This window comes from Grus americana, chromosome 1 (assembly GCF_028858705.1).
Source record: "Grus americana isolate bGruAme1 chromosome 1, bGruAme1.mat, whole genome shotgun sequence".
Classification (NCBI taxonomy): Eukaryota; Metazoa; Chordata; class Aves; order Gruiformes; family Gruidae; genus Grus; species Grus americana.
The window spans coordinates 56,772,673-56,794,017 of NC_072852.1; the positions used below are offsets into that span (position 1 = coordinate 56,772,673).

A 21,345-nucleotide genomic window follows, 5' to 3' on the forward strand; every position below is an offset into this window, starting at 1 on the left:
CACACCCGTGAGGAAAGGGCCTCGGGCGCACACCCCACGCCCACTCAGCCCTCTGAGACCGGTGGCGCGGCTGCCACGCCTCGAAGCCCGCGCTCCGGAGAGGCAGGAGCGGAAGAGGCCGAGGGCAGTGACACGGCCCGGCGTCACACGGACCCACTCGCACCACGGGACGCGGGTCAGTGAGGACCGCGCGCAGGCCCAGGCCGCCACCCCGCAGGGTGACTGTGCGCGAGGCATGTCGGGTACCCCCCAGGACTACACGTCCCGGCGTGCCCCGCGGCCGACGGCACTGCGCGGGCCCCGTAGCCCCGCCCACAAGCGACAGGACCGGCCGACTGCGGCACGCCGGCCGTCAGTACCCGGCGCGTGGAGGAGGGGAGGCCGCCTCTGTGACGTCACGCCGCGCAGCCAATCCCGGAGGGAAGAGCAAAACTGCCGGCTTTCAAATCCTCCGCCCACCCCTCCCCCATCGTCCCCGGCGGCGGCGTGAGGGCTTCGGCCGGCGCCGCTCGATCGCCTCCCCCGGCAGCCAGCGGCGGACGGCAGCGCCGGATCCTTCGCGGAGGTGAGGGGAGGCGGCAACCGCCGCCGTTGGTGGCCGGGGGAGGGGGGGGGGGGGGGGGGGGGTGAGCGTGGGGTGAGGCGATCCCGAGACTTACATCTCCTCCGTTCCCCCCCACCCCGCGGCCGCCCCGGCTGCTCGCGCGGGGGGAGTAGGAAGGGAACGCCTCGCGGCGCTCCCACGCGCGCCCCTCCCACGCGGAGGCGAGGGTACCCCCTCGTGGATGCAGGTTACGCGTGCCCGGCCGCGGGACGCCACTCCGCGCCCCCGCTCTCCCCAGGAGTCACGGCGCGGGCCGCCCGCGCGTGGGGCGGGAAAGGAGCATCGGCGGCGTCTCCCGGAGCGGCGGGGCCCGTTACGTGGGGCCGGGGGCGGGTCACGTCACGGGTGCCGCCGCGGAGAGCAGGTGGCCGGCGCTCGGCAGCTTCCCCGGGGGAAGAGAAGAGAAGAGAGGAGCCCTCAGCCGCCAGCGGGGGCAAACCGCGCCGGGAGGCTGTCGGGCACTGGCCGGAGGGGGTAACCGTGGGCTGTCACCCAGCGCTCCCGGGTGCTGGGCCCTCCGTGTCCGGGAGAGCAGAGCAGGCTCCTCCTTAGGATAGCACAGCAGGTAGCTGGTGTGGTGTGTTGTCTGTTAGCATGGGCAAACTGATTGTAAATAGAGCATTCCACTTTTTTTGACCATCAGGAAGCGTATAGCTTCATACGGCCTTTAAGTAATAAGGAAATCTCTCTTCAGGTGTTTCCAGATCTTGTTTTTATTTGCCAAGCGTACTAACTCTTCAATTTTATTTTTTTTAAAGCTTTTCCTGCAGAAGAACTAGCAGTGAAGAGTTCTGTTCTCTGGTAGGTTGACAATTGGGTGCGGCTGGCATGTTTGCAATAAAGCATGCTTCAGGATGTGGTGATGAAGTTGTATGTTGAAATTAGGAAGCAGCCTGTGTGTAAGGTGAAGAAAGTAAAAGGGGATTTAAGGGAAAGAGACGCAAAGGGAATGAGTACACCTGTAGAGTATAGAAGAGCATTGTAGTAGAACAGAACTCATTTTTTAAACAGTAGAGTGATGAGGTATTTAAAAGTAAAGTTAATAATTGAATTAGGTGAACAGACTGACTTCTTTGGATCCTAACTTTTGTTCCTGCCTAGTAAAGCCTTCATGGGTTGGAGGATGTCCTCTCTTCCTTCCTTCGGTGTTGGATTAGCAGAGGTTGGGAATGTCCATTGGTCTGATGTCTGTGTGGCCGGGTAGGAGTGGAGTAAGTTATGTGAGCATCTTTTACTGGCAGCACCTACTTGAGAGGACAGTGCTTCTAAGCACTGGTTGTGTGTAGCCTTTTATCCCGGTGGAGGTGCTGGATACAAAACATGCTCCGTTTATCCTGCTGGATGAATGGAGGCCAGTTACTTCGTGCAGTGATTGATATTCATTAAATAATGGTATGCAGATGCTACTAGGCACAGTTAGGTTCAAACTTGTGCCTCAAGGCAAAATGTTTGCTAATCTATCATCAGCGTAAGATCATCCTGTTTAATGTGTGTGATAAATCTGTGTGGAACATCCAAAAGGAAAGAGAACCCATAAACCTGAGAGTTTGTATGCGATGCGCAATGTTTTCAGCAACTTGGTGGTTCTAGAACTGTGCTGACGAGAGCACTACTGGGGATATCACTGAAAAGGAAGAACAGTTGTGTTCATTCTGGCTTGCTTTAGAGAATAGGGGAAATGTGCAGTGTGTATAATTGAAGGATGGGGTTTGGGGGGAGAGGAATGTTACATTTTAATTTTAAAAGTGTTGTGCAAAGAGTAATGTCTTAATGTGGCCTTAATCCATAGTTTTAGCTCCTGGTTATTTATGAAGTGTAACAACTCCAACAAAACCCGAGTCTTGTCAGTATTGGAAGAATCAACACTGTCTGACTGAGTGGCTCTGGAATATGAATCTAGCCTGGCTGTCATAAGTGAGCTATAAGGAAAACACTAGTGACACTGAAAACTCAATTAGATATCTCAGGAACAAAAACCACATTAGTGTTCAAATAAATATGATTATTCATACTGATTATGTATTGTGGTTTGCTTTTTTTATGTTGACAGTTTCTTTTAATTGACAGCTCTTAACATTTGGAAAAGCAGAAAAATGGCATCAGAAGACATCGCGAAGCTTGCGGAGTCACTTGCCAAAACCAAAGTGGGCGGTGGGCAGTTGAGCTTCAAAGGCCAGAGCCTTAAGCTCAATACAGCTGAAGATGGTAAGAGAAAATACTCTTGTGTTTGGGAAGTGTCTCTGAAATTCTAAAGCCTTGCAGTAAACCTCCTGCTAATCCTGCATGGCCAAATTGTCATAATATTAGCTGTGATGGAAGGGTCTTTCACCTATAGCTGCTTCTGATAGAGACATTTCCTTCCCTTCTTGTACCCTGCTTTGATCTGCTACACTGGCAACGCTACAGCTGGCGGAATTGGGGTTTGGCTCTCTGGTGTGGGACTCTTGTTTTCTTGCTCTTCTCTCCAAGTGCTTTGGACAGTCACTGTGCCTTAGAGGTCAGCGCTCCTTGTAAAAAGTAAGCAAGTGCATGACGGCACTTGGAACAAGTAGGTGCTTCAAAGACCTGCACAGAGGAATGGGCTGATATGGTAGTCTGCTGCAATAGTCCAGTTTCTTCCCAAATTCTGATCAATTGAGTAGACTCTTCTTGGATTTTTTTTCTGGAATATCTCTCCTGCTGGCGTATGTGTGTTTCCCAATTACAAATGCCTTGCAGTGGCTGCTAATGTAGTAAATATCTGGAGAATATGTGTATATTCTTAGATCAACATTTCTGTCACATCAAGAAACAGCATGTTCTTCAGAGAAGTTATCTACTAGAGTGCGTACCATTTTTACTGATTCCAAAGGTGATGCTTTTTTTATATGGCATTTTAGTAGTGCAAAGCCACTGAACTATCGGGAAAGGGAATGATAACAAGTGCCCAGTGACAGAGAGAGTCTGCAGCCTGCTCCTGTGTCTTGCATAGGATTACTCTAGAGTTAAAGTGTTCCACCGTGACGTGTTTGCTAAACAGGCATCTGCTTTTGGCAGTCAGTGGGAACTTCCCCTGTTGCTGTGGCACCAATTCCCATCGACTTTAAGCTTAGTCCTTGCATCTTTGTAGGCATGTGCACTCTAGCTCCTAAACCGTGTGCTGAATGGCAGAGGAATCTTACTTAGGAAGTAAGGAAACTTACTTTTGCAAATAAGAGGATGGCTATCAGAGAATAGAACTAGAAATAAGTTGTGAAAAGGCAGGGTGGGGAATGGAGCAAGTTCTCTCTAGTGACCTGACACTTTAGCTCGGTTCCCATTGCTGTTTCAGGATTCTTTCAGATAATGTTCAGCTGTTTTTGTTAAGGGTAGAGTTGAGCAAATATTGCTGCATCAGAGTGTTACTGTGGTACCTAAGATGATACTTAAAAGGCCAACGAGATTGTCGTCTACTTGCAGCTGAAGAAGTGATCAAGCAAATTGAGGAATTTGATGGCCTGGAAGCATTGCGCCTGGAAGGCAACACAGTGGGTGTGGAGGCAGCAAAGGTCATTGCCAAAGCCTTGGAGAAGAAATCGGAGCTCAAGGTGAGATCTTCAAATGGGTGATGGAGAAGTAGTATTGTAGAAATACTGGATGCCTATCTATGCTCTTCCTGCGGTAGCCTGCGTTGAGTTAGCCCTACAGCTTGCTTGGTGGTTCTTCCAGTAGGAAGAACCAGCCATATGGAAATATGACAGAACTTGGGGATTTTGGGATAGTGGGAACGCTTTCGCATTCCTAACTGTTCCTGTTCAGAAGGCTTCCAATCTTAAAGCTGGGAAGCTGTGCAAGGAAGAGCCTGTCTGCAGAGGCAGCATCTGTAAACAAAGAACTGTGGCAACAAAACTTAAGTTCTAATGGAAAAGCGGGATCATATCTTCTGGAGAATGATCAGATCTTCTGAAGAATGAGTCTTCCGAGTATGCCTGAATAGGGAAGAAATAATGGAGGAAATGCACCAGGTTTTTCCATGTCCAAGCTATGTTTCCCTGCTGCTGTTCTAGCCTAACGTTAGGAGGATGCTGTGCTGCTAGGGACACTGTCCTTAGCAGGAGAGGTGTATGAGACATTGATTCATGTTAATCACCCAAGAGTGGCTTTTCAAGCAAGTCCAGATTGTTTAGCTCCATACCTTAGTAAAATCTGCATTCCTAATGTATCCTTCAGTTTCCTGCTGCTTTTTCCTATGGTAGTTTTCTCAGTAGAAAAGAATTCCAGCTTGAATGCAGTCAAGAAAGAATTCTTGTATGGTGTTATTTACAATTTCAGTTGCTTTATGTCCTTGCGAGTGAAGTAATTGTAACGTTAGTTCTCGTAGCTCTTTAGTACAATCAAATGACAAGCCCAAGGGAAGGCAGATAGTATTAAGCTGTCCCCAGTGATGTAATGCAAATTGTATGTGTAAACCTCTGTACAACTCTGTTGTCCTAAATATTTTTAATGGTTTCTATCTGTATGTTTCTTATTTTAGAGGTGTCATTGGAGTGACATGTTCACGGGGAGACTAAGGTCTGAGATCCCTCCTGCTTTGGTAAGTACAAGCTAGAACTGAGATGTCTTACTAATATAACTCCTTTTCTCACCTGTCATGCTTTTTGTGGGAGTATGCTTTTTAGCACAGAGCTGATCTTTCTCTACGCTTTTCACACTAAGTGTCTCAGAATAGGTGAGTGATTCTTTTTGCTTGTTCTGTATGAGGTGGAGAAGAGTTGATAAAAGGCCAAATGCAAGTCTATGCTAGTGAAGAAGCCTGTCACTGGGGATAACATCTTCATGATGGGAACTAAACTTTCTAAAGAAAAGCATATGGCCATCTCTTCCAAGAGCATTACAGAGCTCCCCACCTCCTTGAGTCCTGTGAAGCAAGAACATAAACTCAACAGAATGAAAAAAATAAATTCTTTTGGAAATGTAAGGGGGAAACTCACTTCAAAAAATGTGTGTTTGACCTAAAGGGATGGAATAACTTCTTGGTAACTGCCTTATGGTTATCTTTAGCTTAATTTGCACAACAACTTCTCTGGCTTTAGCTGTAAAGCTTTACTTCCCCATGCAGCTTTGCAGAATGTCTTCAAAGTGGAAATTTTTTGCAGCATTACCAGCTCACCTAGCCACTGCAGTGATGCTGTCACTAGAAGTCAATCCACTCCCTCCCTCCCACCCACTGCCATCTGTTCTCTTACAGATCTCTTTGGGGGATGCACTCATCACTGCTGGAGCCCAGCTGGTGGAGCTGGACCTGAGTGACAACGCCTTTGGGCCAGATGGTGTGCGTGGCTTTGAGGCACTGCTCAAGAGCCCTGCGTGCTACACCCTGCAGGAACTCAAGCTCAATAACTGTGGCATGGGCATCGGTGGTGGGAAGGTAAGGGTTGTCCCCTTGTCGGGATTGAGATCAGAGCCAGGACTTGGCTTCAGACTGCCCTACACAGAATCACAGCATGGTTGAGGTTGGAAGGGATCTTTGGTGATCATATAATTCAACTCTCCTGCTCAAGGCAGCTAGAGCAGGTTGTTTGGGGTTGTGTCTAGTCAGGTTTTGAATATCTCAAAGGATGGAGACTTCACAGGCTCTCCGGATAATCTATCTCAGTGTTTAACAACCTTCACAGTAAAACGTGGAGGTTCTGTGTATTTAAATGGAATTTACTCTGCATTGGTTTGTGTGCATTTGTGTCTGGCTCTGCCTTCTTTACATCTTCTCCCCCTGCCCTCACCTTGTTATTCTGACTGTTCTTACACACGGATAAGATCTCCCCAGAGCCTTCTCTTCTCCAGCAAGAAAAATCCCAGCTCTTAGTGCTCTCCCAGTATATAGAATTCTCCAATTCCTTAATCATCCTTGAGACCCTTTGCTAGACTTACCTCTGTATGTCCATGTAGGAGCCCAGTATGGGACCCAGCACTCAGATGTAGGCACATGTTGCTAGATCATAGTCAACTTCTCACCCATGAGGAGCCCCAGGATTTTCTATGCCAAGCTATTTTGCCTCCACTTGAACCCCAGCTTATGCTGGTACATGGTGTTATTCCTCCCCACTTGTAGAACTTTGCATTTTGCTTTAAACTTAATGAGATTCCTGTTGGCCCATTTCTCCATTTTCAAGATCCCTTCCCTCTAGATGTTTTCAGGTATAAATTCTGAAATAGAAAAGCTCATCTGTTTTTCCAGGTTAGGAAAACAGTTCTATCCTAAACATTAGATTCCATGTCAAGAGAGCTAGTAGCCTTGGATTTGAGAGAACAGTATTCCCAAGCCTAGCACTGAAGGATGTTGCCATCCAATGCCTGTTGGATGAAGTTGAAAACCAGGACTACCTGTCATTATCACTAAGATCCTATATGTTTGCCTGTTTAAGAATCAGATGTTCTTAATGGGGTCAATGTGTTCTAGTGTTGCAAGATTATAATTTCTTGCCTAAGACTGTAGCGTGCAAGTGTTGTTGTTACAGGCAGTTTTATTGTATACCCTATGGTAGAAACAAGTGCATTTCAGCAGTGACCAAAGTATTTCTTGAAAGCTGGATATACAAAACACATTTGGATTCCTTCAGAACGAGATGCTGAGATAGTATAAACTGCTTGTTTTATCTCTAGATATTGGCAGCTGCTCTGAAAGAGTGTCACAGGAAATCAAGTGCCCAGGGCAAGCCTCTTGCTTTGAAAATATTTGTGGCTGGCAGAAATCGTCTGGAGAATGATGGTGCCACTGCCCTGGCTGAAGCCTTTGGGGTAAGTAACAAACCAAAGCTGCTTGACAGCAAATTGGAGCAAGATGTGCATAAGTGCTAATGTTGAAGATAATGCACACAGTTGCAATGTTGTTTGCTGCTGAAACTGAAGTCTTCAACAAGTGCAATTAGAATTGATGACTGAATGTTTATGTGACTTAAGCTTCCAAACACATGACTAGTGGCTGTGTGAAGTAGTTACCTAAGGGAGAAATAGGCATCTCCTTAGTAGTTTAATAGCAGTCCTATTTGTTCTCCTGCCTCTGTGCTAATGGAGGTTATCTGGCACTGGGGTAGGTGTACCAGCTGACCTCTTGAGTGCTTCTCTACCTAGTTGTTCAATCATCTGGCAAAAGCAACCTAGTGTTTTCGCTAGGATCATCCTGTGAGCACTCTAAATGGTGCCTAGCCTTCTCTAGCTGTCCCTGGCCAACTTGCACTGTGGTTGGGGCCACCTACTTTCCTTTTTTCTTCCTCCACTGCTGCTAAAAGCAACTTCTGAATTATAATGGATATTTTCAGGCATATTAACAATGATATTGCAGGTTATAGGTTGCTCTTTTTTGTAAAGAGCTGTCTGGGTGTGATTTTGACTAATCAGCAATCATGGCAAAAATAAGATTTCTTAAATACTTGAGAGGCACATAACAAAGTGATTCATGAGGAATTGAGACTGAATGGCACTACCAAAATGGGATTAATTACTCTGTTTTGTGACATACTGATTAGTCCATCAATAGCATTCATACTAATTTTCTTAGGAGTTTGCTTCCGCAGTCAGGGCAGAATGTAGATCTTAATTTAAAAAATATTGTATCCAGTGATGTTGCTTGATCTGTTTCCGGGTTACTGAACCACAGATGTAGAAACCCTTGTTTTTAAGGTATCCTAGAGCAGACACGCTGGGAGGATGCTACCTGTGACCCTTAGAATCAGGGACTTTATATTAATCTGACACTTGCCATGAGCCTGCAATTTCACTTAGATATGTGACATAATTGCTGGTAAATAGTTCTATGTAGAAGAGCTAACTGAGTTTTGAGTTGGAGGAAAACAATTTTAAGCAAATAGAGCGGAGCACTATAGTCTTGAGTTGAAGTATGTCTCCTAACAGCTTTTTTCATCTGCATCCTTTCCCAGGTCATTGGGACTCTAGAAGAGGTCCATATGCCACAGAATGGAATCAACCATCCTGGCATCACAGCACTAGCCCAGGCCTTTGCTATCAACCCACTGCTTAAGGTTATAAATTTGAATGACAACACCTTTACAGAGAAAGGAGCCATGGCCATGGCAGAGGTAAGTTGTTCTAAGCAGTTGCTCTGGGCTTGTTTTCTGCCTTCCAGTCATCTTGAACATAGTTAGCATTAACACCTCTGGGTTGGTGGAGCCACATACTGCGCTGCAGCAGGAAAGATGACCTTCCAGGATTGATAGGACATTCATTTACTTGCATGTCTGTACTTTCAAATTTGTGCTCTCTTGCAGACTCTGAAGGCGCTTCGGCAGATTGAAGTGATCAACTTTGGAGACTGCCTGGTGCGTTCAAAGGGTGCTGTTGCTATTGCTGATGCTGTTAAAGAAGGGCTTCATAAATTAAAGGTAATTGTTTTCCTGCTGTTCAGCTTTTAATCTGTTTTGAAAATGCCTTGTTTCCTTTTTCCTGGTTTTCTGTCCATTCTCCTACTGATTAAATTGGGATTCACTTGAGTGCAGGCTCTGCGCTCACAACTGAAAAGCAATAAGCTGTATTGTAGATCAGTGGCATCGTGACGTCCAGCTAAGACCATTCTACATGGATGTGTACTAATGATCTGTTTAGACTCCACTTGATGTTTTTGAAGCTGTTGGTTCAGCTCAGTGAGTGCTATTTGAGAAATCTGATAATGGAAGTATCTGATTTTAGAACCTCTGAGGGTCATGAGCAGAAATGAGATGTTCCTCTTCATGAACAACTTGCAGTCTCTTCAGCATTTCAGAGTTCATACAGTTACTGCTTTTTCTTTGTTAGGGCATGTATCAAAGGGCATGTATCAAAGGTCCAAATGTTTTTAGGTTTTTTGCAATCCCACAGCCTCCTACGTCAGTATTTGCACAGGACTTGCATTTGACAAATTTTAGACAGGCCTAAATCCAGTTGGTAAAGTAAGTAAACTAGGACCCCTAGAAACACCTGCCATGGGTCACAGCTGTGCTGGGACAGATGCTGAACATGTAATTCTTCATCTTACAAGCTTAGACTCAAAGACAAAAATTCAGCTGAGTGCTAATATTTATTTATGTATATGAACCTGGTACAGAAAGAAGTGGATGCTTTGTAGTATGAGATCCTTTCCTCAGGCTTCTGTTAGTTCTGGTGGAACTTAGGTCTGAATTTCCCAGGAAGACTTAAGTAAGGATTCTAATAGGAGTATTGAGAAGAACAGCCAGAAGTTACATCTTTTTTTTTTTTTCTAGAGCAGAAGTGGTTAAGGGAAGGGCAGCATGAAGCAATCATAGCTGATTCATTCTGTTCAAGAACTGCTTCCCTTTTGCTGTTAATAATAAATCTCTTCTCAGGAAAGGATTGATTGACTACTACATGGAATGGTGGGGGATGGTGCCTGGCTGTTGAAGAACTTTACTCTTACTGTCTGTGCTGTTTCTCTGCTAGCTGTGTTTGTCACAAGTAGTACCAGTCATAGTTTGTATTTTGAAGGCCTTAACTTGCAACATAAGTGTTCAAAAGCAAGTGTGCAGTCCGCTTAGCATAGTAGCTACCCTTCTTCAGTAAGACTTACTGGTGTGTGAGTTGTGGAATGCTCGTGACTCTTCAGTAAGTGAAGCTCTCTGTTCAGCTGATTGCTAAGGACTGAAATGTCTGCTACCTTTTAGGTGAGCAGTCAGAATGGTCTGGTCTCTGTGGCTATTCTAGTAAAGTCGTTACCTTCAGTAGTCTTGCTCTTAACAGTAGTATGTTTCAAAACATACTTTTAGGTATACGAAGTAGGAGTATGTGTCAGGTTTTATTTCCAATTAAAAATACTTTTTTTTGCTAAGAGCCTTTTCAAATGAGATTCTTTCTAGAACACTTGTGAGCACATGAAGCTTATGTAGATGATAGATGTTAATAGGAATTCTGCAAATAAATGTTCTTCTGCTTCGTAGGAACTGAATTTATCCTTCTGTGAGATCAAACGAGATGCTGCTCTGACTGTTGCTGAAGCTATTGAAGATAAGGCAGAGTTGGAGAAGCTGGATCTCAACGGTATGTAAGCTTGCTAGATCAAAGTATGTCTATTCTGATCCCAGCTAGAAACTGCTAGGAAGAATGTTAACAGCATCGCATATTCTAGTCTTGCAATTGTCAGCATTTAAAAAATGGTACTCTGAGTAGCTGAATTTGGATGACCTCGGAACAGGAAGCAGTTATATCCTGACAGTTTTCTTAGGCCATGAACTGAGTTAATTGTTAAATATAAGCACTTTGGTACATCTCATAAGGTGGAAAGATTAAACTGATACCTGTACCTGTTTTCAGTAAAACTTTTTTAATTGTTCATTACGATCTTGGATATTTCATATTTGTAAACAGAAACCTCTGTGCCCATCTCTGCAAAAGAGTGGGAGATCTTTGACCAGTTCATACCTTGGGTACCTGTTCGTACCTTGGGTCACTGCATTTCAGTGGTACTGTGCCATATGTCCTTGTTTGAGAATCACTGAGAACAAGAGCTGTGTAAGAACTAGTAGAAAGACACTCTGAAAAAGTAATGGTTGGAGACAAACCAACCCTCCATGTAATGCTGCTGAAATTTGTTTAACAACTGTTTGATTCTGATAACTGAAGGCAGCATTGCTGCCTCTAAGGTGTTGTGTAGAAATAATTGATAACTGTTCAATTTGAGAAATAAGAGATAGACAAGAATCTATAGCAAAATCCTCAAAAGCAAACTTGTGTGCATCTGTTAAGTCTACTCCTTCCCCTGTCAACCTAGGTAACTGTCTGGGAGAAGAGGGATGTGAGCAACTCCAAGAGCTCCTTGAAGGCTTCAGTATGGCAGCTGTGCTGGGGTCTTTGAGGTAAGCAGGGTACCAGAGTTTAAATCAGAAATTTTCCAACCATTTTCATCAACACTTTCATTCACCCATCTCTTTTTTTAAAATAAGAACTGTAACATTGCAGGTGGATGTTGGTTTCAGTGTGCAGTGTGGAACACCATTAGGAGATTCCATAAGCAGGATAAGCGTAGTGTCTTGTTTTCATCGATGGACTTATCTTAGTCTTAGTTATTGATTACATTCCTCATTCTTTGCTTGCTGTTGTCAACTGAGTGTCATCTGTTGTAGATGGAGATGCACTTCTTGCAGTAAGACTTGAGGGGAGGCTGCTTCTTGGCTCTTGAAAAAAGTTTTGAGTTCCAGTGTACAGGAATTGCAAGTGTATAATTAATGTCACATGTAACACTCAAACTTTAGTGATGATGAAGGGGAGGAGGAGGAGGATGAAGAAGAGGAGGAGGATGAAGATGAAGAGGAGGAGGAAGAGGAGGAGGAAGAACAGCAGCAGCTGAAAGAGAAAGGACAGGGAGAACAGGAGTCGCTGACTCCGAAGAAGATAATTGAGTCACAGGTAAGCTTACTTCCAGATGCATTCCTGTTTCCTCAGCTGGAGGAGAGTAAAGGAGGAAATGGGATCTGGAGTCAGTCTGAACTTGGAGCGCTGGCAGGCGTTCACATTCCTGCGTGGGCTGGCACGTAACAGTCAGGGAGATAACATGCAGGAAATGAAGAAAATGGATGACTTGGAAACATGTTTTGTTAAAGTGTGCATGTGCATGGAGGGAAAGCCTGAGTAGTGGTTGTAACAAACACGGGTAGAAAAAAATCTTCTCGTGTCCAGAAAATGGTGGGAACCTTGTATGTGTAATGCCATGCAGTCATGTTAGCATATTCTGGCTATTCCAATTCTGGGCTCATTCCAGCCTCAAATAGTTTTCAAATAGAACAAATCATGACCTGATGGACCTGTCCTTATGTGCCTTTGCTGCTGAACTAATTTATTTACTTCCAAGAGTAAATTTGAGATGGATTCTGCCTGTTTCAGGAATCAACTCCAGTGGCATCTCCTCCTGTGGACATTGCCACCTTCCTTGCTTTCCCATCACCAGAGAAGCTGCTACGACTAGGACCAAAGTGCTCAGGGCTGATAGCTCAGCAGGTAGGTGAGCCAGTGGTCTTCTGTAGTTGATTATCTCTCAGCATCATTTAATCCCCAGAGGTGATAACTTTCTCTCTTGAGACCTAGATTTACATCTTCTCCCCAATGATCCCGAGGAACTTTATGGAAGCAGATGATGCAGTTAAGGTTTACGCTGGCACCAGAGCTTCTACATAGAGTAACTTTGTTTCGCAGTGCTGTTTATGCCTTGTGATAGGGCCAAGGCAAAACCGATGTCAGTCAGCTAAAGGGTGTAATTCTTGTCACAGCCCTAGCAGAGACCCATCTTCTGTAGCTGGTGAGCAGTGAACTGAATGACCACTGATTTTTTTTTTCTACTTTTTCCCTCTTTTCTTGTCTTTCAGACAGATACATCTGATGTAGAGGAAGTAGTTACAACTCTTCTAAGGATATCATCAGTCTTCAAAGATGAAGCCCCAGTGAAAACAGCAGTGCATGAAACAACAGGTAACTGGGCCTTTCTTCACTTTGTGGTGTGATGTGCTTCAGTGTCAAGGACACCAATGCGATCACAGGAAGGCCCCTGTGGGTCAGGCCACTGGACCGTTTTGTCCCCGGCAGCAGGAAACCCCACATAGCAACATACCAAGCTGTGCCATGCTGCTGTGTGGAGTGAAAGTAGAGATTCATTCTGAACTTATCTTGTGCTTCCAGAATATTGGTCCTGAGGGAGCCCAGAAAGCAGCTGAACAAGTGTTCTCATTGTGTTCTCATTCCTTTTGGTTTCATATAAAAGGTGAATTCTTGCTGGTCCTCAAAATTTTAAGACTCTAACTCTTGTTGTTCTACTTCATCTGATCATATTTATATGCATGTATGCACATAGCATGCATGTTCAAATGCATTGAGTAGAGCGTTTTGTGATGCATAGGAATGAGGTCAAATTACATCTGAAGCTTGGCACTGTGTGAATTCTGGTTTTTTTTGCTTTTTTTGTTGGTGGTTTGGGTTGGTGTTTTTCCTTTCCTTTCTATCAGGCCTTGTACCTAAGTACTAGGTTTATCTGTCTCTGCGTTTGAGAGGTTATACCTAGTCCTCACGGAGACAACTGGAATCTTAGCAGATATTACCTCCCAAAACTCCTTTAACAGCTGATATTCCCTGAGGTCCTGTATGATCAATCTTGATCTTAAAATCTGTAACAGCTTCCCTTTCTGTATTGTTTAATATGATGCATTTATTTCTTTTTAGATGCCTTGATGAGAAAAGCCTTCACTTCTGCCACATTTAATTCGGATGCGTTCATCACAAGCCTCTTGATCCACATGGGGCTACTTAAGGTGAGGAAGTAGGAAAGAGTTAAGTTATGGTCTGTTTAGGCTGTGGAAGACCAGACTGGCTGGGTTTTGGGTAATTACGTTGCCATGGAAGCAGCTGGGTGCCTGTGCATGCCTGATGCCCAAGGACAATGGAAGTCTGCAGGTCCAGCAGAAATTGCAAATTGCAAGGTTGCATTAGGATGAAGGAGGTGTCAGCTCTCTGTACCTCTTCTGCTTAATGTGCTCCGCATTCTTGGTCATTCCCTAAAGGTAGGGAGGGTCAGGTAAGGAAATAGTGCTGCTGCTGGACTATGGTGTCTATAAAAAGCCATGTCCAGGAGTCTAATCTACAATTTTATTAGTTAATGTGGCCCTTCAGGGCATCTTTTAGTAGCATGGCTCAAAAATATATATCCAGCTACTCATGCTAAATCAGTCGCATTCGACTTCATGTTTTGGAGTACCTTTGCCAAATACTAGTCTTAAATATGTAGCTACAAGGAATAAACTTTCTTGTGAGAAAAGATGGAGGGTCAGTAGGAAACACGTGAATTGCATTAGAATAGCTGTAGCTTTACTTTCAGTGAGATGACTAGGGAGAGGTTCTGTCTGTAAACTTAAGCACCTTTACCTACTTCTGCTACAAGGGTTGATGTTTCTCACTACATCAGCCAAGCGTGGAAACTTGGACCAAGACAATTCTAAACCACAGAATAGCCATAATCTATGTTATAGCAACCTGCTCTTAATATATGGATTTCTTTCTGGTAATATCCAGCTTGGGGTACAGACAGCTGTTGACATGCTTGGATACATCTTGATTTCCTAAAAATCAGTTTAGTCTTTCCCTGTGTTCATTGGACATTGGACCAATGCTGAGCTTCTGACTTCTCAGACAGGTCAACAGAACCCGAGATGACTTTTGTTCTGCAGAACGCTTGTTTCGGGGACTACTGCCTACCTCTTACCCATACAGAAAATAGCAAATATGCATGAGGCACAAAGCACAGATTTGTGCTCCAGAAGAGCTTTCAGGCCAGGAAGTGGCATTGATAATAAAGCCCTTGAGGATCAGCCAGCTGATTGTAATCTGTGATGTAGATGACTGTTGATGAATTTAGGCATATGTGGAGAGTGAGCAGCTTCCACCATTTTTTGTTCCCACATAGCTGGAAGCACATGAGCAACAGATATTCTTAGCACCATGAACTCCAAGGTCATACAGCTAGGAGCACAGGTCTAGATCCTGTCTACAGAATGAAGGGCTTTAGTTGAAACGACAGTGGAGAAATAAATGAAAACAGTGAAGAGTTGGGACGTGCAGGTTAGCACCATGGTAGGAGCAAAAATAGCATATGCATCATGTAAGCAGGGAAATAACTATTTGCTTTATATTGCACATAATTTTGAGACCCGTTCTGGGAATACTGCATCAAGTTCTGGAGGAAGCTTGCCAAAGAACTGGAGATAGTGTAAAATGAGCTACAGAATAATACAAGAAAAAAATTGTGTAATTAAGGTAACTGAATTCTTTATCAGTTGAAGTCTGGTGGAATTCCTTAGGAGAACACTTTGACACAGGCCCTCTGAGGAGATTTGGCTGTTTCACTTCAAGTTCATTATTTCCCTTTCCCTATTACTACTGCTGTCAATTGATAAGTGCTAGAATGTTCTCGATGCTGCTTTATTTCAGATGCTGGTGCTGGGAGGCTATGGAATTGGCTACTTTCATACCAGCTTTCTCTCCTACGATGTATGAGAGCATTTCATTCAACAGAGAATTCATTGCCTCTGAGAACTACAGTGGATTAGATAAAATACTGATTGTCCGATGTCTGACTTCATCTTTTTGTCCTTCTTTCAGAGTGAAGAGAAGATCAAAGCTGTCCCAAGCCTCCATGGTATTCTGATGACCTTGAACCATATGGTCCAGCAGGATTACTTCCCTAAATCCCTGGCCCCAGTTCTTTCAGCTTTTGTCACAAAGTGAGTATTGTATTTGCCATGCAGTCTTCTCTATGGGAGCTAGTGGAACTGTTTGAGACTTAATAGCTACATGCAAGCTGTTCTGTTAAAGTCCACTAAATATCTGTTCTGAAATTAAGGATTAATAGTTTAATGGGCTTCTACTTTTATCTTGCTTAGTCCAGTATGCAAAGTCTAGAGTAAAAAAGTCTTGATCCTAAAGAAGAAATAGTGGAAAGTTGGCTTCACAACTAACTGGCTCTGAAGCAGAGACTGCTAATGCCAGTCACAGAAGACGTGTTTTGAGCTTAAGGAAACCTGCTGGGTTTCTAGCAGCTGCTTGAGTGAACTATGAGTACACTGGATCTAACTGTGCCTTCCAAATCATCCTTCTGAGCATGAGGGTCAGCAGAGCTCTCCTGAATTGTCACGCTGTGTAACACTGAACACCAGCAGATCAAAACACAGAGACTGAATTTGTTTCTAAATGAAACTTCCTACTGTGACAGCAACAAGGTTAGTGATTTTTTCTGAGAAGTAAATTTGGAGCATAGGTGTTGAAGAAGCTGCTTCTACTACCTGCCTCTATTTAATGTTACTTCTAGTATAGGTATAGAAGCAACCCCTGCACCCACCAGCTTCAGTTTCTTTAATGTCTTAGAGCACAGTAAATGCAATAGCTGTGGAAGCCATATCTCTCCTGGATTAAATCAGCGTGAACTTCAGCATTGATGAGAGTTGGGAAAAAAAACCCAAACCACCAAATAGACCTTCCTTCAAGAGAGGAAGAATTAAATACTACTCTTTAGCAGTCAAGAGGAGAAACAGTCCAAAATTGTTACTTTAGGCAAAACCAGCAAAGGTCTGAAATCCATTTGGAGCTTGGTGGCTGTTTGGCTCAGTGTGGACCATGTGCCACGTAGGGTGAGAGCAGCTTTTTAACAGGTTCCAGAATGAGGCTTAAGCCTTTGTGGTTTTCATGGTATGGGTAATATGCAGATGCTTAGGATCTCTTGCTGGTGAAAGGCAGAGGCATCAAATACTCGTGGTCAGTACAAAACACGGGTGACAGGGATACAGTCAAATACTGGCAGTCAGTCTTGTCTTAGTTCTACTGGGATTGGAAGCAGGCCAGTTGAGATAGGGGAGAAGAACTTTTCCAAACATTGGCATGGCTGAAGCTGTCAAAGCTAATGTGTAGCAGCGGTACGTGTCCAGCAACCAGCCACGCTAAGGTCAGTTTTGGAAAATAAAACTATGGAACTAGCTTGTTTACCCACGTGCAAATGTAGTGGAACAGTTTGTTTGCTGTCTTCTCTCTTTGGCTTGATCAGACTAAGAATTAGGCAGTTACAAGCCAATGACCATCGGCTTTACCAGCTGAACAAAAATACCTCCAACTCAATCATTATAGGTTTAAGCAAGAAGTGTCAGGACTTGCCATGTGAAGTTGTCCAGACAGATCACTAGATTTCCACTGTTTCCTGCACTTCTGCCTGTGCCTGTGATCTTCATTGTTGATCAAGCAGATATGTGCAGCATAAGGATCCAATACTAGCCCTAGAGTAAAAGGGTGATGAAAATGATGGCTTACTTCATCAGGCACTAGTTATGCAGAGACCCAGCTTGATCAAAAGAAGTACCACTTAGTGTTTGTCAGCCTCAGCCCTCCAAACAGAAGATTTAAATCACTTGAAGCTGGGAATATAGGAAAGGGGACTTTTGGTTCAGTACATTTGATCCTTCTAATTGCTTATGTCAAGTTCCAGTTCCTAGACTAGCCTCATAACTCAACTTGACACGTCTTTCTAAACAACTTTGCTCACAAAAGACACTTGTCCCCCTCTCCCTGTGTGGGATTACCCAGGCTGCAGGCCTGCTAAATACCATTAAATGTTTTTAATCTGTAGATGATGCTGTATGTGACAAAATAAGAGTAAAATTCTGGTCTTAATGAATCCATCAACAAAAATTCCATTGAATCCGTAGCCAGCATTTCAGTACAACTACAAGAGAAGAAAGTCTCTTTCTGAAAGTGTGAGATTGTTCAGAGGTCCTCTATAAATTGTGTGAGAGCCAAGAGCCTCTCACAGTAGAAGGCAGATCTGTCTGCCGGCCTTCGGTATGTAAGGGAGCTAATGCCAAGCCTGCAGAGTGTCCCTGGTGCTGTGAAATTCTTGGAGCTGAAGCTTTCTCTGATTTGCAAACCCTTCTGTTGCAAGGTGTAATATTATCATAGGGAAACCTGTCCTGTGCAGCATAATGAAGTCAACACTACATACAAAGAATATAGCTTTGTGTTTTATAAATTCACGTATTCTTAAAGTGTTTTCCCTAAGGGAACAAGGAGAACAGCTATTAAATCCTTTACAGTTACCTGGAGAGAACAAAAGCAGTTCAAGAACCACGGAGCCCAGTTAATACAGCTTCTCGATTAACCTACACCCTTGGTCTTTCCTTGGAATTCAGTCAGAACAAAATCGCATCCTAACCTTAAATTAAACCTCTAACTGGTTAATCCAGTAATCTGCAGAGCTCATTTGGGCTCCGTTTCTGCAACAAATCTACTTCCAGTCTGTCAAATGCAGGAGTCCTTCATTTGCAGCAGACTGGTATGCATTTTTGTGATATTTTCTAAGTTTTTCCTTTAGGATTGCAGTTAGCTCTTGTAGCTGCCTAGGCTGGACCTCTGCTGCCTTTTGCTGCAAGGGGCTTCTGGAGTAGTCATTCTTCTTTCTTTTGTGACAATTTGTGGTGATGTAGGTAGTGTTCTTCATTCAAAAATAATAAAATTATGGATATGGACGGTAAGCAGCATCCATCTTACTTGCTGCTGTCAGTCCCTATTTTCTTTTTTGGACACAAGAGGGTGCTGTGAATCCACGTGTTCTTTTCCATAGTTTAGGTGGAAACACGGAAAGAATGTGGATGGATGTCTGCTGCTTGTGACTTGCTGGAGGTGGTGGTGTTTGGGTTTTGGGGTTTTTTTTTGGGGGGGGGGAGGGTGTAAGGGTTGGGGGTTTTTTTGTTTGTTTGGGGTTTTTTGGTTGGTTGTCTTTTTTGCCGCTCTTTGCTGCGGGATTGGATCATATCACTGGTCTCTTTCCACAGTCTGTAGCACAGAGTGGCAGACAGTTTAACTCCACAGCAAGAAAGAAGGAGGCTCTTAATGTTAGAGGAGGCTTGGTGTTAGGAGTGGAGGCAGCGATCAACCTCAGCAGTTCAGGTTCTCTATTTCCAAAAATGGGGAGCTGCCTAGTCAAAATCAGCCTGCTCATTGCAAACAGGGCTGGGTCTTCCAAAGATGACAACTGAAATACCTCATCCAGCCACTTTGAGGATAAACTGCAAGTTGTAATTGTGTCCTGTTTAGTGTGGGGTATTGAATGGCTTTTGAGGGGATAAAAGGGGTTAGCTCTTCTCCAGGATGTGGTTCTGTTAAACCGTAACATACATGGAGCCCTATACCAAACAACCTTGGCAGCTATTACCCATGTACTATAAATCCAGAGATTAATTTTTTGCTCCTACCTAGATACTCCCATTTTTATTTCAGTTCCCCCTTCTTTCCCAAATTGAGTAGACCTCACTGCTATTAAGGATATTTTGCTGTGTTGGAGTAGGAGAAAAGTAAAATTGATTATTTCCATTCTCAGAACAGTGGAAAACATTGGATTAAAATTCTCTGGAGGAAGTTCCCTAATGGCTGGATACACACTGTTAGAAGTTTCAGTGATGCTTAGTGAACAGCTAGCCTGTGGAAACAGAAATACATGTTACTGGGGGGGGTGACGGGAAAGTTAGGGAGATTTAGCCCCACATTAACCCCCTGATGTGACTATAGTTCCATCATGTAGTTTCAAGGAGCAGGTTATTCCGTGTGAGGTAGAGCTCGCTATGGCAATCTCTGTGCCAGGCGCTTTCAGCCGATGGTCTGCAGGTTCTGAGGGCTATTTGTAAGGCCCCCAAAAGGTGGCCCAGCAAAACCAGTCAGGTGTTACTTGACCTCAGGGGGTGAGGAGGACCTCTTTTAAAGACTTAAGACCAAAGTCACCATTGGGTCAAAGATGGCAGATGACTCAATGAGAAAAGATGTGAGTACAAGCAGGCTTGTCTTCTGTGGTTTGGGGCCCTAAATGGTGAATCTATATGGAAAATTCCATTTCTGGGAAGGAAAGGGGTTTCCACCCCCACCCACTTCCTGCTACTCAAACTGAGACACTGGGCTGCAGAGATCAGCAATCTGCTGCTGATATTTGTACCTGTGGAAATAAATGTTCTGATTCTTGGTTGTTGTATTCCTGACTTAGACTCAGCAACAGGAGGGAGAATTTTTACAGCCAGCTCTGGATGGGAAGCAGTGATCTGTGCAGAGGTCACAGAATGGTTTCAGAAGAGATGACCAAGGGGAGAAGACATAGACTTTTGGGCATGCAAGCCCAGTGCATTTCAAATAGTGTTTATTTTCTCATTCAAAGTCAGATCCAAAGCAGTTCTTAAATTTACTATTTTAAATATCTCTCCTCTTTCCACAGACCAAACCGTGCTCTTGACTCCTGTTCATTTGCTCGCCACATGCTCTTACAAACCCTCCACCAGCTGTAAGAGACAAGAGATGTGCTGCTGTGCCCTTCACTCCTCATAGGACTGTTGTCAGCAGAGAACTCAGAGCTGCATGGTGGGAGAGGATCTCAGAGCCCATACAGACATGCTGTCCTCTCTTTTTTTTCTTTTTCTCCTCCCCCCCCTTTTTTTTGTTCCCCTGTAGGAGGTGTGTCCTTCCTTCTGCTTTCATAAGCTTGGACAAATCCTGCTGAATTTTTTTTCTACTTCTCATGAAGTGACTCCCAGGTCTGCAGGGCAGGTGCTTATGCTAGAATAAGTCAGTGCTGCTCTGAGCTCTGCATGAATTTAAAAAGAAGAGTTCTCCACTTCAGTCACATTGGCAAGGGTGTGTCAAGACTAACATGGGGCCTAGAACCGCTCTCATCAGGATCAACTGAGTCGTGCTTTTTATTTTATTTTATTGGACTATGACTCCTGCCTGATAGCATTCAGCCCTGTGCGGGAGGGAGGCTACGCTGCTGCTGCTGCCCCTGCTTCTTCCAGGCCGGGGGAGTGTTTGAACCCCTTCTGCTGCTGGGTCAGAGGGGCAAGGTGTGCTCCCCCTTGTTTCTTCTTTCAAGTCCATTTGTCAATGGCAGTGTGTGGCTGATTTGTATTTTAATATACTACTCCCTTGCTGCTGTGGCTTGGAATATTCGTGTAGTGTGGCTGACCCTGGTGGCCGTTGCTTAAGGGAGCAAGCATATTTTTATTGTAAATTTTTTTTGCCATTGCCTATGTTGTTCCCTCTTCCTGCCCTTTCCCTGTCCCTTTCCCTTCTCCTCCTAATTAAATAGGCTTGGTTTGGAAATGAATACAATCCATGAAATCCCCATGGAATAAGTGTTCCCTTTCTTCTCCCTTTGACAAAACACTGAGACTGTGTGCACTGTTCACATGTTTGAAAGCTGAGCACCTGTAAGAGCACAAAGAATTAGG

The 21,345-nt window shown here is 44.2% G+C and overlaps 1 protein-coding gene across 2 annotated transcripts; it reads left to right on the forward strand.

Annotated features, from left to right (window-relative positions):
* The first annotated feature begins 229 nt into the window (after positions 1–229).
* Positions 230–21,239, forward strand: RANGAP1 (Ran GTPase activating protein 1). 2 transcript variants are annotated; one of them, XM_054808291.1, is made up of 17 exons: positions 230–565; positions 1,363–1,405; positions 2,672–2,809; positions 4,043–4,170; positions 5,097–5,156; positions 5,811–5,990; positions 7,223–7,357; positions 8,497–8,655; positions 8,845–8,958; positions 10,504–10,603; positions 11,334–11,418; positions 11,815–11,968; positions 12,443–12,556; positions 12,922–13,024; positions 13,769–13,857; positions 15,701–15,822; positions 20,337–21,239. In XM_054808291.1, exons 3-17 carry the CDS (start codon positions 2,698–2,700, stop codon positions 20,404–20,406), a joined length of 1,725 nt encoding a protein of 574 aa, XP_054664266.1. In that variant the 5' UTR covers positions 230–565; positions 1,363–1,405; positions 2,672–2,697; the 3' UTR covers positions 20,407–21,239. The 2 variants fall into 2 exon arrangements, with proteins under 2 accessions (XP_054664266.1, XP_054664275.1); XM_054808300.1 differs by lacking the exon at positions 230–565 and adding an exon at positions 960–1,169.
* Positions 21,240–21,345: the final 106 nt, after the last annotated feature.